Source organism: Prinia subflava, chromosome 5 (assembly GCF_021018805.1).
Source record: "Prinia subflava isolate CZ2003 ecotype Zambia chromosome 5, Cam_Psub_1.2, whole genome shotgun sequence".
Lineage (NCBI taxonomy): Eukaryota > Metazoa > Chordata > Aves > Passeriformes > Cisticolidae > Prinia > Prinia subflava.
In genome coordinates this window covers 22,700,182-22,718,276 of record NC_086251.1, presented here as the reverse complement: position 1 = coordinate 22,718,276, position 18,095 = coordinate 22,700,182, and the positions used below count along the sequence as shown (strand labels likewise).

The 18,095-nt window shown below is 46.5% G+C and overlaps 2 protein-coding genes across 2 annotated transcripts in view; both read right to left on the bottom strand.

The window, feature by feature from the left end:
* Positions 1 to 5,548, bottom strand: part of ACCS (1-aminocyclopropane-1-carboxylate synthase homolog (inactive)) — a 76,323-nt gene extending 70,775 nt beyond the window's left edge. Inside the window, exon 1 of the mRNA XM_063398350.1 lies at positions 5,433 to 5,548. The gene's annotated coding sequence lies outside the window, so the exon portion shown is untranslated. The remainder of the gene's footprint in view (positions 1 to 5,432) is intronic.
* A 5,460-nt stretch (positions 5,549 to 11,008) lies between these two features.
* Positions 11,009 to 12,529, bottom strand: C5H11orf96 (chromosome 5 C11orf96 homolog). Its single transcript, XM_063398346.1, has one exon. The coding sequence runs from the start codon at positions 12,063 to 12,065 to the stop codon at positions 11,151 to 11,153; it is 915 nt and encodes a 304-aa protein (XP_063254416.1). The 5' UTR covers positions 12,066 to 12,529; the 3' UTR covers positions 11,009 to 11,150.
* Between the last annotated feature and the right edge of the window lie 5,566 nt (positions 12,530 to 18,095).

The following is an 18,095-nucleotide window of genomic DNA, read 5'->3' as shown; positions in this document are numbered from 1 at the left end:
GGACCTTCTCCAGATTTTCACCAGCCTGGTCAAGCCTAGCAGATTAGAAGCAGGAAATACGTCAAGCCAAGCTACAGAGATCAGCCAAGACCTTCACACGTGTGTGAGTTTGTTTGTGTAGGAAGCAGGGGCATCGCACGGTGATAAGGGCTTTCAGCCCGTAGTACATGAGCTAAGAACGTACTTGATAAAAATAAGCACTGCACATTTGGTCACAGCAGGGAAAAGCATAATCCTGGCTTTTCACGTACAATCCCAGTCTACCTGTTATAATTGTCTGGGCTCCAGCAGTGAACCCTGAGCCAAATTCTGGAATGATTTATTCCACACTCAGTATCATTCCATTTATTGACTGGCATTACTTGACCATTCCAAAATTTGGCCCAATTATTTTATTTGGACATCTATTTTATTTTTTTAATCTTGCCCCTCAAATGTTAACCTTGCAGCTTATGCAAATAACCATTTTCTCTAGCAGGACAAACCTGGCATTTGGAGAAGACCCATATGCTAGCACTCAAGTTCTGCTTTATTTAGATATGTTCTGGAGGTGGTGCTGATGCGCACTTGAAGATCAGTCTCCAAGTGCCTACGCAGGAATCAAACACAGGATAGGAGATAAAGCTCATGTCCATGGGGACACACACATGGCAGAACAAGAACATAAATCTTGGCTTTCCTCTCATAAATCTGAATTTCCAATCACTTGAAAACAGACAAACGTGTCAGCACAAACACACCCAAATGCACGCACTGGGCACGGCATCTGCACAGGGGCAAGAGGGGCAGCACAGGGACAGGCAGCCTCTTGCTGCAGCCACGCGTGCCTGTGCCCTGCCAGCTGTGGGTCAGTGAAACCAGCCTTGGAGGGTCTCGGCTCCTAACAAAACTTTCCCTCAGTCTTGGGTGTAACACAGCATTTGTGCAGCAAACACCACAGCCTTGAACACTTCCTTCCATGGTAGGCTGTAATGCTCTTGGAGGGACCATGCCAGCGCTAGCTCCCTGCTGGATCCCTGCTGGATCCCTGCTGGATCCCTGCATTCCTGGAGCCCTGTGGGCAAGGAGCTGGTGCTTCACCACAGCCACAAAAGGTTCCTCAGCCAAGAGTTTTGCACTGCCACTAGGGGAGCAGTGGCAGCCCCGAGCTGCCCTTGCTCTGCCCGGACAGACAGCTGTGGGCACCGCACGGATGGGCCAGGCAGATGGACTTCCCCTGGAGAAGTGCAGCAGCCAGCACAGCTGGGCAGCAGCTCAGGGGTGTCCAGAGGCTGCTGCCACTTGGATAAAAATCCCTGATCCCAGCTGTAATTGTGGTCACATGCAGAGGCTGCAGGGAAGCATGAGTACATCACTCAGATGTACCCGCCTGGCTTTTGGACACCAGTGGTTTGGAGAGCCTCTGTCCCCCATCCCCATATGATCACTACTAGCTCGGTATAAACCTGTCTCCTAGGAATCTGCTTAACTGCATTTTGAGTGGGCTGGTCCTTTTGGCTTCTTTGACAGTGAATTTTGGGATTCTGTTATTCATTGTGCAAAAGAAGTATTTCCTTTTGCTTGTCCCGTTATTTGTTGCACAAGAGAAATATTTCCTTTTGATTGTCCTAAACCTGTTGTCCAATAACTTATACACTGCTCCAGATTTTGTATTGTCAGAAATAATGAAGAAGATCCTCACCGATCTTCAAAAATTATTCCTGCATCTCCCTCCTTGCTTCACATTTGTGTTTTTCTTTTCTAAACTAAACTATTCTCATGTTAAATTTCTGTTCAACAACAGGAAATACAGATTTTTTAATTATTATTTTTTCTTTTTTAATGACTAGATCTAAACAGAATGTTCACAATACCACACCAATGTCATTTTAGATGGTTGCCAGATTAGGATTTTTGCTTTGCCCTTGATTTCTTTCTATCATAGTTTAACTCCAAAAAGCTACCAAGCCCCACACAGCCACTCACTCACTCCCCACCAGCAGGTTTGGGGGGAGAATTGAAAGGGTAAAAGCTGGAAAACTCATGAGTTGAGATAAAGACAGTTGAATAGGGAGAGCAAAAGCCACACACACGAGCAAAGCAAGGACTTAATTCACTGTTACCTGTGGACAAGGGGGTGTTCAGCTGTTCAGCCATCTCCAGGAGAGTGGGTCCTTACCATGTGTAATTGTTGCTTGGGAAGACAAACACCATCACTCCAAACCATCCCCCTCTTCTTTCTTCTTCTGTGCGTTTTGTATGCTCAGCATGATGTCATATGGTCTGGAATGTCCCTTTGGTCAGCTGGGTCACCTGTCCTGGCTGTGTCTCCTCCCAACCTCTCATGCAGCCCCAGCTTCCTCACCACCGTGGAAAGCAGAAAAGCCTTGGCTCTGTGTGAGCCCTGCTCAGCAGTGACAAAAACACCTCTGTATTATCAACCCAGTGCTCTGCACAAATCCAAAACACAGCCCCATACCAGCCTCTGTGAAGAGTGTTACCTCTACCCCAGCCAAAACCAGCACACTTTCCTAGCAATTGTCAACATCCTTATCACCCAATAGTTGCTGAGCAGCAAGTTGACTTCAGACTACCTGCAATGACTCCAGCATTTTTTTTGCCATCAATAATTGTATTGAATATATAGTCACATATGCCTAATTTGCAGTGTTCCAGGGAACATAGTTAGATTTTGTGATATTGTCCTATTCTCCTTGAGTGTGCACTTTAGTCTCCATTCAGCCAGGGGTCCAAAGACTTTCTAGTGAGCATAGAATATATCTCTTTAAATATGTTTGCAAAAGTTTATAGCAGAAAATTCTAGCCTTTTCCAAGCAATTCTTTAAAATCTTTTTTTTTAAGCATGTCTTTTTATGATTTCACATTTAACATCCCAGTATTTATGATCCTTTCTGTTTTTCCCCTTTACACATGACTTATGCTTTTTGTAGGATATCTTTTTACTTCTAATAATATTCTTTCATCTACTATTTAACTATTCTAGCTATTTTTATTCTTTTTGAAAAGTCTTTCTGGTAGTTTATCCATTTATCATGGACTCCTAATATCCAGAGCCTAGATATCCTCAAGCTTTTTTTACTCTTTTGGGTTCTTTAAATTTTCATCCTTCAACCTAAGGGTTTAATGCAGAGAATGGGGAGAGGGAATTTCACCCTACAGAACTAAAAAATTAGAATGCTTGATTATCTCTATTGCAAAGTGCCTCTTTGTTGCATCTGTGCATTCACTGAGCAAAATCAAGAGCTCCATGCAGCTTGTGGGTGCTCAGACTTGTTGCTCTGGGAAGCACAGCTTAAAATAGTACAAAACCAGCATCACTATAATGCCCTTTTGTAATATTTACTCAGTCTGTGTCAAGTTAAGTGAAACCTCTTGTTACTGCTTTGTTGGCTACCTTTGCACACTGTCTTTCAGTCAGAATAGCTCATTCATTGCAACATCCCCTCTGGGTGCTCGGTTTTGGAACCTGGCCATACACAGATACCGTGGAGACAGGACATCTCTGCCTGTAAGGACTCTGTGTCACTTGCTGGCACTGTAAGCTCAGGTTTGACCTGGTCAGCCACCATGCATTTTGATGTCCAGCTGGTCTGTTCCTCTCCATTCAGCCCCTGAAGCAACCACATTTCAGCTCAGGCACGATGCTACTCTCTCCTCTCAGATGTTTGCAGAAGCCCTCCTTCCTCCCTGATTCAGACTCACATCCACACTGACAAAACAGGCCCTTTTCTAATAGAGGGGACACCATGGGGTCCCTGCAGAGCAAAAGGAGGAAAGGCACCAGTCTCGGGTTCCTGGGCAAGGGACACTTGAGAAGGCCACATGCAACCCCAGTAATGTGTAAATACCATTCAACAGCTTCCTCAGCCTGAAATCCAGTTCACCAGCAGTGGCAGAACACTGTTTTCTCCCCAGTTCCTGTAAATATCTGCTGAGCAGCCAAAAGGATGTTTGTGTCCTAATGACCAAGAGCCTTTGGCCAGCCAGGGCCTGCTCACAGCCTCTGACAGGTGACATGGGAAATGGTTTTAAACTGAAAAAGCGCATGTTTAGGTTGAATAATAGAAAGAAATTATTTACTGTGAGGGTGGTGGGAGCCTGGAACTGGTTGCCCAGAAGAGTTGTGGATGCCCCGCACCTGAAAGTGTTGAAGTCCAGGCTGAATGGGGCAGTCTGGACTAGTGGAAGATGTCCCTGCCCAAGGCAGAGCAGCTGGAACTCAGTGATCTCTAAGGTCTCTTCCAAACCAAGCCATTCCATGACTCTATGGCCCTGGTCCGGAGGGGCTTGGACTCTGTACCAGGCTCTCCAGCAAAGCAAAGCCTGCTTCCCTGGCACAGGTGATCTCCCCAAACAGCTAAAGTTTTATAAACCCTGACATCACACTGCTGGGCATTTGTCCTCTGAATAAATCCACATCCTTCCCATTTGCCAACCAAACATACCTGCTGTGGCTGCAAACCGAAAGATCTTCATCTGCATGGATCAATGAACCAAACCTCATAAATTTCCAGCTCTCCTACAGGGAAACTGAGGTCCAGAGAGAAGCAGTTTTCTCAGGTCAGGCAGTGCATCACTAGCAAGATCAGGAACAGCACTCTCTTCCCTGACCTGTGTCACTTCATCTGTCCCGTCTGTCTCTGAACAAGAAGTAAGCCCCAGGAGGCCCAGCTGTCAGCACCTTTGTTCTGAGACCTGGAGCACTTTGGCATCTAAAGCTAAGCAGGAATCTCTTCAACTGTGCCACCTTCCCTGTTTTTCCTGCTTGCTTGCTTCATCTGTATGGTAAAAATACATACGGACATGATATCCCGGAGTAAATACACACAGTCACAAAATGCATAACCAAACTCATAAGACTAATGGATTTGTTATTTTGGTTTGATTTTCTGGGAAAAGGAGGAGTTGGTAGATAACTCCGTAACTCCCACATTTATTTCAGGAATATTAACCAAAAATGTCACAGGAAAATGTCAATATGCTCCAGAACTTGTAAAAGCAGGCAACACTTCATTCTTCAGTTCATTTCATTGGGTCCCAAGGGTGCATAAACTGAGGGGCACTACTAACAGAAGATTATTAAAAACAGGCTCTTCTTCACTGTCTTAGGCAGGTGGGCCACATCCAATTTTGCTCTGAGTATTTTTGTCTCCACTCCTCTCCTCAAATGACAGAGCTGTGTCCTTCCAGTTTTCTGTGCTACTGCATCTTTCTGCCCCTTCAAAACCCAGCCATGCAATCTGCCTCTAAAGCACAGGGAACCTCACAGCATACTTTCCCAGCCAATAAATGCCAGCCACTTACAGCTGAAATGCATTCAACTGCTCTTAACAGCAAACGTTTAACAGCAAGCACGAGTGATAACCTGTGTGTCCAATGCTGCTTTCCTTCTGTTTGCTTTTACACACTGAACAGTGAAAAAAACATCTTACCTTGCTGAATTTCCTCTAAAACATTCGAGTCATCAGATTGCAGACTCCCTCAGACATTAGAGGTTGTTGTGAACAGAGCCTGAAATGTATCTTTAACCATCATGGTCAGGACCTCCAAATATTTCTCCAAGGGAAAACTCTCACTTGCAAGATTCCAAGATTATAAGTAACAAGCACATAAACATCCTTCACATGGTTTTGTCTTAGCCAAGAGCTGTTTCACAAGCAAGCTATGCTGCCTCTCTCCCTTCTCACCAGTCCCCTTCCCTCTTGCCCAAGAAAGGTCATTTTTTTCACAAAGAAGGAAAAAAAAACCCCACTTCTACAACAACAGTGTTTTAAATCACACTAAGGAAGAAAACTTCCCTTTCATCAGTTCCTAATAAATAACTTCAACCTCTTCAATGCAAGCATTTCCAAACAAAGATTCTCTGTTCAGGACAGAGTAATAAATTACTGACATAGATCTTGTTTTATTTGAAATCAGATCCAGGTGAACCTCAGCTTGATTCCAAAATAAGTCTTCTGCAGCCTGATATTAGTATGGAGGGAGAAAGGAGACAAAGGAAAGCCCCCCTCCCCTCTTGCCCCAGTTTCCCCAGCTTTTCACCATTGCTGCTGTTGGCTCCCTCTCCACATGGGAGAAGGGACCAGGTGTCCCAGCCCAGTGCACATACAGCATTCACACTGCTTCCAAAACACAAGGCTGGTTAAAGTTGTGCAAGGTTGTGTGAAACCTCAGAGGATCCCAGGCATGATGGAGCAGGGGAGAAATGTCTTGGACATTTCAAGCCAGTCCAGGAACATGCTCAGCAACATCAGCAAATAGTATGAATACAACAAGGAGCAAATCCAGACTGAGTCCTGAGTACAGCTGAACCAAAGCCAATTGGACACCAGTGCAGCCAAAATCAGGATCTGTCCCTAAGCTATTTGTAATATACCATGACATTTACTAACACAGGAGTCACGAGTGCATAATTACCAAGTGTACACATTTAATAGCCTTAAAGCTAATACTTTGCCACAAGAAACCATTACATGACTCTGATTTCACAGCTCTTGTCTTTGCAGGAAGTATTTCCTTCTCCCTGCTACCAGTTAAGTAATTGCACTACCAATTAAATATCTGGAAGCACTTTGTCAAAGGTTGGCCTGCTCTGCTACCAGCAGTGCTCACTCCAGGCTACACAGACCAGGCACAGGGACGCACACACACATACATGTGGCAAGATGCTGCTTGAAAATTAATTAATCCCCACAATTAATTAATTCTTCCAAAGTCAGTCATCTGACTCCAGGCTACTCAAGGAGAAGACCACATACTACTTGATAAAGCCCTCAGGGTTGACCTGGTGACCTCCCTGTCCTGCACACTGGCCTCCTACTTAGGAGAAGGGGGATCTTCTTGCTGTGTTGTTACCAGACACCTGATTACTTTCTGCTCATCATGTAATCTCTACAGCTTAAAAAAATACCCTAAAGTTAGGAGCCAGCTTTGCTGAACTGCTCTCAGCTTGCACACTCTATTTAAGATGGCTGTGAAAAGTCAAACTGTAAATCCAAGGCACCATCACTGCACAAACAGTCTGAGCTCTGCTCTGGGATTTCATGTTTATCTGCACCTCCCCAAGGTTTTTTTCCTCACAGAAATGCAAACCAAATGTACAAAAGACAGCCCAGGCTGAGCCATGCTATGGGAGCTGAGGCTCAAAGAAGGTTTGATGCAGCCTGGAGAACCATGCTGGTCTCTGTGGTGGTGGCTCAGAAGCCTGAGACCAGGAGCCTTGAAGGCTGAGGTCCATGCACACTGCCAGGGAGCCAAAGCTCATGGAAGGCAGCCAGCAAACTGCTGGCACTGCTGACATTTGAGAAACCACAGCAACCAAATTTGCTAGAGCTCACTCATTGGCCTCTCTTACACTGCAATTTGTTTGCTGTCAGCCTGACAATTAAATAGATGCCTCGGTTTGTGTTTTGTCCCAAGGCTCTGCTGTCACTTTGGAGGTCAGAAAACAACAGTGTGGTGCTTCTTACCAACAGCAGTGTCCCAGTCTGTCCACCGTGCTCCTGCAGGGTCAGATCCCCAGCACTGGTAAGGTTCATCATTAACCACGTCCTAAAGCAAATGCATTTTCAGGATCCCAGAGCAAAAACCTGCAGGAACTGCAAGCACCTTCTCATATTTATTCCTGGTAACAGCTCCACTCTGAAGTGCTGCCAATGAATTATAGGAAACCCAGGGGTGAGAGAAGTTATGCAAGAGCAGAACATACACAGCTAGGACAGGAGATTGTCCTCAGCCTCTTGAGTTGGACACTAAATTGGACCCAGAAATCCTCCATTAACTACTGAGCAAACTTAGCTAAAATGGTCGCAAAAAGAACAGAAAAATCTTTCTCATAAGTTGAACAGAGAGGAATTTTTTTTCCTGATTCCAGTAGAGCAATGGTACTGCACTGTTCACAGATCCCCTCTACATGGATCAGGCCAAAATAAGGTATGGAGGTGCAGATCCACCCCAGCAGCCTGATGAGCTTTACAATAACAGCATTTAAAAACAATCAAAGGGGAGAAATGCTGACAGGCATGGAGGGGACTGGACACAAAACAGAAAAAATTTTAAAAACTGCTTTCAAGTTCAAGTTTTTACTTGATGAACCTCTTTACAAGATGAACCTCTTGCCACGAGGACAGAATGATTTACACATAAAGTGATATGAAAATAACAGGCAGTCCCACTAAAGACAATTTCTCCTGTGCAATTTCCTGTAATTTGGAAAAATAGTGTTGAAGACACTCCTGGTATACTCAGTCTCACATCTGCCCTGAGATAGGTCCTGCTGCACCATGAGTGTTTGACTTGCACCTCCTTCCTGTGCAGACATGGAATGCTCATGCCTACTCACTGCCATGCCAAGCATCACTGTAAGTGGCATCTGTTGGGTGCTTTTAAGCTGTGAATTGCTGAAAGGAAATGTACAACCCACAACTCAAGCCTAGGGAGCGGATGACAGACTCAAACCCCTTTGATACAGCCATTACCCTCACTAAAGTGAATATAATAAATCTTTCTGCAATCCTTACAGGATAGATAGGCATGATAGTCATGATGCTAAAAAGTACTGCACAAGAAACCTTCAAAATTAGCAGCACAGGAAGACTGGGAGGGAGGTTTATTTTTCCAGCTGCATTCAGGAAGGCCTCTCAGGATACAGCTAAATCACCCTGGCTTTTCACCCTTTCGCCTTGATTGCAACTGTTTGGAAGATAAACACTAGCCTATCTTTAGCATTGGCATCTCCCATGTTATTCACTCTGAAATGGAACAGAAAAATGTCAACAAAGAACACTGAAGTGAAACTCATTTATTCGGCCTAACCACTGGAATATGACATTTTCCTCAAACACACTAGCACAGATTTTCAAATACTCTTTGTAGCTGTGTTAACATTTCCATTTGTCTCTTGAAACAGAAAAGAGAGCACAGCTATTCTCACCCTTCCAGGAAGTGAGTATCCAGTGCTCTGCTGCTGGCTGGTGCAGCACAGCTGCACACTGAAGGAGGGATGGCAGCAGCAATGGTAAAGGACCTGCTAGCAACCCCAGCTGCTAAACAAAAATTAGGAGTGGGGACGAGGATCATGTGCTCACAGCCTCTTGAAGCTGCCCCACACTTTGTCTATCATAGGGATTTGTACCAGACCTGAAAGCAAAGGGAAATTGAAAAGTACCCTAAAACCTGCAGTATGGGAAGGATACAGGCTCCGGAAACCTTATGGAGCTTATTAACTTTATACATTATTCAACACATAGGCACATGGCTACAGAGTTCCCACATGATGTTTGGGAAAGGGTTTGAAGATGCTGCAAACCCTTTCCCAAGCCCAGAACTCCCAGAATTGATGCACTGTTAGAAAATTGTTGAGGAAAATTAGCCCAGCTGCTGGTAACTGATCATGTCTTACAGATTCCAGTTTGCCTGCCTGACTGAAAGTTGTTCTGGAGGTCAAGTTGCTTTGCTTGGTGCACAGATGTTATGTATGTGCGTACCATGCAGAGGAAGCAGCCAGGAGGGTCTAACTGCAAAGGGAGAAAAGCTGTCCCACAGGCTGCATGCAGGGAGACACATGGGGTCATTTAACTGCTTTTTGATGAGAAGGTTGGGTCAGAGTCCAGACCTGTTTCCTTACCTGCTGAATTGCTTGCACAACCTTCCCCTGGTGCCAGAGGTCAGCCAGAGGTGCTAGTACTGCAAGGGAGTTGTGAAGGACCTGTCCAAAAACAAGCTGCATCCCATGCCCCCTGGATTTTCCTCAGCTTTAAGCTAGAAAGAGACAAGCTTCAGTTCTGCTGCAGCCAGACTGGGAGCCAGTCACATGGGTCATCTGCTGCACTTCAGCGCCCAGAGGGAAGAAGTCTGTGGTTCTCAGTCCTATCAGGACACACTGTTCACCAGCACCATGTCTGTCTTCTTGCTCTGCCCCAGCCCTTACCACCCCACACTGATCAGTATGATTGCACCTCAAACCATTACATTAGAAACATGGTAAGACCCCTGAAAATCATACCAGAGAAATATTAGCTACAGCTCAGTATCAGCTAATACCTTCTGATTGGGAAATTTTAATTGCCAGAGGCTTTGAAGGAAAGTTCTTGAAGGAAAGTTCTTTGACTTGAAGGAAAGTTCTACCACAGGATTACACTATTAAGCACAGGAATGTTTCAAGAATATGGAGAAAATACGAGCAGAACATTCTCAGGCCAGGAATTTGGGTTCCATTCTGCAGAGATCTTCAGATGCTCTTCAGCATATAACCCACAGAGAAATCTTACATGCACCTGCACATACACACATGCAGCAGCCCAAGAAAAGCTTCACGCCTACAAATTTACCATCATCAAAATCCCCTTATTTTAAACTCCAAGAAAAGCATGTCCACAGAGTATCAATTGCTCTATTAAATAAAACTGCATTCTAACCAATTACCAAAACTGTCTGCAGCACTAAATAATTTATGGGGCAGAAGGAGAGAAGAGACAACCAACTTGAATGAAAATAGAAACTATATAAGCTTTTCTGTGAATGCAAGAGGCTTGCCCAATTGCATTAAGGTTCTTGGGCACAAGTTATAAATCCTCTTTAAACCTCAATTCAGGTTAATAAAAAGATCTCAAAGAAGTAAATAAAGTAATTTAAAATCAGTCCAACTCGACTTTTGTCTCATTAGTTTATACTTGACAGTACAGCCTGCAAAACCCCTCTGACCAGCATCCCCGAGAAAAGCATTGCTGGCTCTGCACTAGCTACCAGCTTTTAAATCCCTTTACCCCTCAAAGCTGAACAAGGACAGTTTGATCCCTGAAATAAGAACAGCCCAGGAAATACTGTGCAAATATATCAGATTTATTACTCTTTTATGGAAATAATAACAGACATTCAGGTAGAAACATATTAAATTAATGCAGTCAACAGTTTAAATGCAAAAATAAATATAAAGTCCAGCAGCTCAATGCATCTAAAACAGCTCATTTCTTCTAACGAATAGAAAAGATTTTTTTTTCTTTTAAATGGTGAGTTTCATACAATCAAATAGAAACGAAGGTACAAGCGCTTTCTTAGAAAACATCCCGACCCGGCTGCCCGTCCGGGCGCTCCCGTGCCGGCGGCGCGGCTCCCTCAGCTCAGTCCGTGCCCCGCTACCGGGCCCGCCGCGCTCAGAGCGCCGAGTCCGAGTCGCTGGAGTCGAGGCTGTTGCGGAGGCGGCAGCTGCCCAGGCGGTCCCGCTGCAGGCAGAGGTTCTGGGTGCTCCGCCGCAGGCACTCCAGCGACTGCAGGAAGGACTTCTTGGCCTTCTCTTCCTCCATGGGGGACACCCCCTCCTCCTCCACCTCCTGGATCTCGTCGAAAGTCACCGGCTGCGTCTTGAAGCGCGACTGCCGCGGCCGCCGCAGCTTGCCCTTGGGGGTCTTGGCGGGGCGGGCGGGCGGCGGGAACTCCTCGGCCACGCAGACGAAGTGCGGCATCACCGCCTGGTAGCTGGAGCAGATGCCCATCACCTCGGCCGGCTTCGCGGCCATCCTGCCGCCCGCGGGAGATCCCGCCGCGGGAGAGCCCGCCGCGGGGGCCGGGGCCGGCGGAGCGGGGCGCGCTGCCTCGGCCGTGCCGGGCGCCGAGGCTCCGGCGGGCAGCGGCGGCGGGGCAGGGACGGGCCCCGCGGGGCGGTGCGGTACCGAGCGGAGCAGTGCGGACGGCTGCTGGCCGGAGAGACGCGCGGGGCGCAGCGGAGCGCGGTGCGGAGCGGAGCGCTGCGGTACCGTGCGGAGCGGGGTTCCGTGCCGAGCGGAGCGCTGCGGTACCGTGCGGAGCGGGGTTCCGTGCCGAGCGCTGTGCGGAGCGGAGCGCTGCGGTACCGTGCGGAGCGGAGTTCGGTGAGGAGTTGCGTGCGGAGCGCGGTGCGCAGCGGAGTTGGGTGCGGAGCGCTGCAGTACCGAGAGGAGCGGTGCAGAGAGGCGCAGTACGGCGAGGACCGGAGCGCGGTGTGCAGCGGCGCTCCCCCGCTGCCTCAGCAGAGCCGCTGCCGCCGGCACCCCGGCCCCGTTATATAGGCCGGCGGAGCCCCGCGGGAGCATGCTCAGACGGCAGCGCACCGGGCCGCAGCGGAGCCCACTCGCGGCCGGCCGGGCTCTCCTTTCCGCATGACGTGTCCGCACCGCCGCCCCCGCCCGCCGCGGCCCCTCCGAGCGGGGGGGTCGCAGAGAGCCCGGGCGGGGGAACCATCGCGTTCGGTCCCGTCGCCCCCTCCCGCCTCCTCTTCCCTTAACCTCCAGGGCATCCCTGTCCTGCCCCGCGGCACCCAGTGCTTCAGGCGGGTCCCGAGCTGCCACAGCGGTACTTCAGCTTTCTGCGTCTCACCGCGCTGCTTTTTTATCAATACCCTGATTTCTGTGGCTATGAAAGCGCACCGACATCAGCTTTCAGCTGATCGCTACCCGTCAGAGTAACAAACCCATGGTTAAAGGAAGCTCCAAGGCAAGCCCAAATCTGAACACCCAAATGTCACAGTGACACAGATGTAAACTGCAGCGATCACATGGAATGGACCCAGGCAAGAACCATCAGCAACAGAAGGTTAAGCAGGACTCAGATCTTGTTCCCAAGTCTGCCACCTCTAACGAAGCTTAAATACCTCCTTCAGTGACTATTTTTTTCCTTTTAGAAGGGATCCTAAAATTTTCCATTCCCCTGTGGGCTCTGTGGTGCTTCTTTGATATGATGCAGAATCAGATCCTCAGCCAGAAAATGGCATACAAGTATTACTGAGCTGAAACAAAAGCTTGCAAATTAGTGACGGTTGGAACCACGCTCTAAAGCTGTGCGTGCCAAGCACTCTCAGCGATGGAAAAACCCAACAGCATAAGGAAAACTCATGATAGGAATAGGAAAGGAGCTGGAGGGAGGAGGAGTAGAAAAGCATGAGGGAGGAAGAGCCTGAAATGGCTAGTCTGTCCCCTCTTCAGGGCTAATGCTAGATGATTCCCATAAAAACACTCTCTAGTACAGCTTCACCCACTCGAGGATATTTTTGAAGCTTGGTTGGGAACAGGGAAGGAAGCGGAGGCTTAGCAACGGTGTCAGGAATTCTGCTCTGTGATGCTCAGGGGACAAGGACAAAGCACTCAGGGCCCCGAGGTCTGTCAAGCAGTCACTCAGTACCCCCATGCTCAGGGTGCACATGCAGCACAGCACCGCAGTGTGGAGGCACCCAGGGCACTGCCAGCACAGACTGTCAATGCCACAGTGGAATCTACACCCACGCCAGCAGCCCCGGGTCTGTGCCCAAGCTGGGGCACCTGCAGCCAGGGCGAGTTTATTGTGTCCTCCTCTGCACATTATTTGTGCAGAGGAGGACAAGTGCTCTGGGAAAAAACCCCAGAAGCTTACATACACAATACACATCTTGTGCCATAGTCCAGCACACAGAAATGTTTCTGTGAGTTCACCATCAGAAACTGTCAGCCTTGTCTTTGGGTAAGTCTCAGGACTGGTCCCTTTCCCTTTCAAATTGCCTTATCAGTGGCAATGTGTCAGGACCTGCTCTGGAAACAAACCATTTCAATTACAGCCCTGTCTCAAAGGGGACAAAATGGAACGAGAACACAGTTTAGGAGAGGGGACCACAGGCACTCTGTGTTTCCAGAAACAAGGCTGTTTTGTTCCTTGCCTGTGTAAAAGCAACATTAAGAGCCTTGGCTTTATGAAACACCTGGCTGCAACCTCTTGGTTTCTTAGCTCCCCAAGGCATCTTTAAAACCAAAGCCAGTTTGAAGCTTTTTTGTGGGAGATACTATTAACTTAATAAGGGAACAATTTCATGTTTGGTCAAATTGAATCATTCCAGCTTGCAGAAGGCTGTGTTTTTTACTGTTTATTTTAGTGGCTAAATTTAGCCCATACATCCCTGCTGCAGTGCAATAACTTTCTCTCCAAAAGCTCCATTTACAACCACTTAAATTCCTGACAACTTGATTCTGCAGCATAGCAAAGGCTGAACCCTGTTTCCTCACTACAACCCTCTAAGAAGACAACCCTGACAACCAACCTGGAGGATTTCTGGGGCTCAGTTTGTCTCTCATGCAGAAACAAGATTATATAGGAGCCTTGTTCTGGCAGTGCAGAAAAACATCGCACATTTATTTGAAACAAGGTAATTTTAATCTGCTCTAACCCAAAGGTATCCAAGGTTCTCTCACAAAAAGGTTGGCTGACTTGATAGTTGAACTTCAACACACATCCCAGTACAAACTACCTGTCTGGTTTCCTACAGAAAGTTCAGTATGAAGGCAAACTCAGGTATATTTAATACCCTCACAAATATGATTATAAAATGCTTTGGGAAATTTCAATGCTGAGTTGGAGCAAGATCACCATGGTAATAACTGAGAGGCCTTGAAGATATTATTTGAGAAAATTTAGAAAATATATCCAGTGACATAATCTCCAGAGCTAGATCTCCAAGGTGCTAACATAAAAAAAAAGAAAAAATACTCAAGTAGTTTAAATCATGGCCTTAATTTCACTTGCTTACAGCATTATTTAATGAAAGGAAATGAAATCTTGTGATTTCAGTGAGTAACATTTCAGCAAGTTTCAGTCCATTTTGCTGCACTTCCTGTCAACCCATTCAATTTAATTGTTTTCATTTAATTTCAGACTTTTCTCTCTTTTTTTGATTGCACTTCATTTTATCATAATTCCTCTCCTGTGTGTTTGGCTCACTCTCCTCCATGATATGGAGAATTCAATGGGTATCATTCAGAAAAGTTTAGGAACTTTTCAGTGCAATTCATGTCATCCCATTCCTCTTAAAAGTTTTCACTTCATTTCAAATTTTCAGGTTTTCTTTCAATTGTTTTTTCTTTTTCATTTCATTGTACCTCCTCTCCTGTGTGTTCGGTTACCGTCCTTCTCTGGTTTGGAGATTTCATTCCCTTTCATAAAATGAAAATTCTTCTTTTCAGGAAAGGAAATGGAATTTCACGAGTTCAGTGAGTTTCATTTTGGCACATTCCAATCCATTTCACTGCAAAAAAAACCCCAGTGCACTGCACCACCATTGCTCCCTCCACACTTTTGTCCTTGGCAGCACCCATGGGCTGAGCACCTCAGCCTCGGAAAATGCTGATTTTACTGCTCTCAGGGTTAGGGTTGAGAAAACCACAAAGCCCAGAGCTCCAGGGACACTGCAACTGCAAAAGGCATGCCAAATGGACCACAGCCACAGCCCAACACTGCTCCCTCCACACCTTGCTCCTTGCTACCACCCATGTGCTGTGCACCTGAGCAAATTTCATCATCATTCTTTTTCTGTCTCTGTGGTTCACTTTGTTCCTTGATATTGATTTTTCAGTATTGTGTCATTTCGGCAAATCTTGAAACTTTCCACTCTACCTCATGTCATCCCATTCCATTTAAACTATTTCACTTTGTTTCAGAATTTTCTAGTATTCTTTCATCTGTATTTCATTTCATTTCATCGTAATTCATCTCCTTTGCGTTCTGCTCATTACATTCTCTGATTTCAAGATTTCATTTCCTTTCATGAAGCCACATTGTATGCCAGCACACTGCACAGGGGCAGTATGGAACCTTTACCAGAGCTAGGAACATTTTATATTCATCTTTGGGACCTGGCATGGTTAGATTGCCAGTTTTATAGAAGGAGACACAATTATCGCTGCTGAAACAGCATGGAAATAACTTTGTCATCTGGTTATTCATTTAAAAATGTGATTATTGGAAACACACACACAGCCTTTTGCTGGCTATCAAATCTCATGCCACAGAAGGGAAAGGAAAGATTAAGAAGAGGATGTAGAGATATACCCACCTCTTCCTGTAGGAAAAGACACTTTTGAAGGGCCAGGGCTTGTAGCTGGGCAGTCACAGTGAACACCCGAGTTCATGTCCCAAAACTGAGCAGTCACTTCGCTGTCTGTCAGAGCTGATGGGCTCCCTTGAGAGCCAGCAGGATCAGCTACTGCCCAGCAAGATGACTTAATCCATACCCAGCACATGAGGTTTGAATATCCTCCCAAAACATACTCAAGAGTAAAAGCTGCCTCTTGCTGTCCTGGCAGGTGGCATTTCAAGCCAGCACACAGTGCCTCACTGTGTACATGTACACTCAGCATCCTGGTCTGGGTACTCATTTTTATCAGGAAAGAGGAAGGAGTTGCTGTTGTCTATCCACTTGAATTCGTATCTTGGAATAACCATTTTTAAAATAGCAATAAAAACATTCAGCCAACTGCAACCTAACAGATACTGCTTATAAACTGGAGATGACACACCAATAAACAGGCAGCAAATACAAACAACCTCCAAAAGCAGGAGCCTTTGTGTCTCTTTCTCTGCATGCACATCTGATTTAAATTTAAAAGTGTACCTTTCTGATGGGGGAACCCAAGTTACCCAACAAGACCCAGCTGAAACTCACTGTTAGGCTTCTGCCTGGAGAAAAACAAACTGTTGTTTCTTTCTAGCTATCATAATAAAACTGCAGCACACAGAATGCAGCATCCCTGGACAGCCAGGCCTCTTTCCAGCACATGTGAATGCATTTACACCAGGGAATTAACTGGCTAACAACTCCCAAGAGCTATGCACTCAGGGTTCTCCTATCCCTTTCCTTACTAATTTGGTTGAATATCCTTTACCTTCCTTTCCGCTGTTTTGACTTCAGCAGCCTTTTAACATTTTCTCCCTTCGAAACAATTAAATTAAAGCCAAGCCAGCCCAGTAGCTGACTGCCTGAGGGTAATCGTACGGTAAGGATCACACAGCCTCATGCTCACATTTGGGCAGCCAGCAGGCCAACATGCAGCCAGCATTTTAAATGCTTGACCTGTCCTTTGAAGTACTTTTCTAAACCTCTCACATTCCCCTGGCCATGCCAAGGGGCATCCTGCCTGGCATCATTAGGGGCAGCCATGGACAGTCCTGCAGCCAACAGCACAGGTGAGGAATAAGCACCTGTCCCCTCTGCAGCAGGCAGGTATTGGCAGAGCCTTAGCTGCAGGACTGGAAATCTCCAGAGGCAAGAGAAGATTTGCTTGCTCTGCAGCACACTCTGCTTCCAGCCTGCCACAGGCTGGGGGTCTCCACACCCCGAGCACTGTGATTTTTGTTCCCACAGCATGAGATGAGAGAGAAGCTTCAGGTAATAAAGCACGAGGAGAATTCCCTAACAGCACTTCCCATATCCTGGAGAGCAGCTACATGCAGCAAGGCACCTGTGAGTGATAGCAGGAGGCTCAAGCTGCTGCTGGGATCTTTGCAGGCAGCTTATGAAAACTTATTTCTACTAAAGCCACTTCCATGAGAAAGCTCTTCCCAACGTAGCTTGAATGGGCAAGTTCTCTGAGGGATGTTTCAAACTGGATATGTCCAGGGTACAGATTATAGGAGCACAGAAGGATTTTTACATCTCACCAGGCAATCTGACACAGAACTGGTGCCCCCTTATTGACACTTAGTGAGGTTTTAGGGTAGTTTTTAGATAAAATAGCATTTCAAGAGAAAAGGTTTGTCACACTTGTGTATGTCTCATTTTTCTATATAACTTGGCCATTTTTGCTGAAAAAAATTCTTTCCAAGTCTCCCTAAAGTAACGAGTGGGAAATTCAGCCAGGTTATTGATTCCTGACTTCTGTTTTACTGAGAGCTTCATGGTAGGACCCTCCTCAGCCCATCCCTGATGGCTGGCTTCTCTCCCCTCCTATTCCCTCTTCCTCAGTCCCAGACACAGCAGTTTCACAGCCCCTTGTGAGCGCAGCCCAAGAGCTCAGCAGGGTTTGCTGGCACAGGGCTGTGGGGTTCACCATCCCCAAAGGTGCCTCCCACCCGCTGGGGACTGAGCTGGCAGCAGACGTGGGACCATTTCCCACACCCACAGCACGGCTGGCAGACATGACAAACACTTGTCAGTACTTGTGGGAAGCTCATGATCCCACACAGTTAATACAAAATATGTGAGCTCAAAGCTCCTTTTCTCTCAAATATCTTAGTTTCAGTTCTGCCTTCCTTTTTACGAGCTGCAATAAATCCCATAAACCTTCGCCCCATGCCATTAAGAGAAAGCACAGACTAAAATGTTTGAA

What these genes read in the sequence shown, in the direction of transcription:
- C5H11orf96 (XM_063398346.1), bottom strand. Translation starts at nt 12,065, where the DNA reads ATGCTCCCGCGGGGCTCCGCCGGCCTATATAACGGGGCCGGGGTGCCG.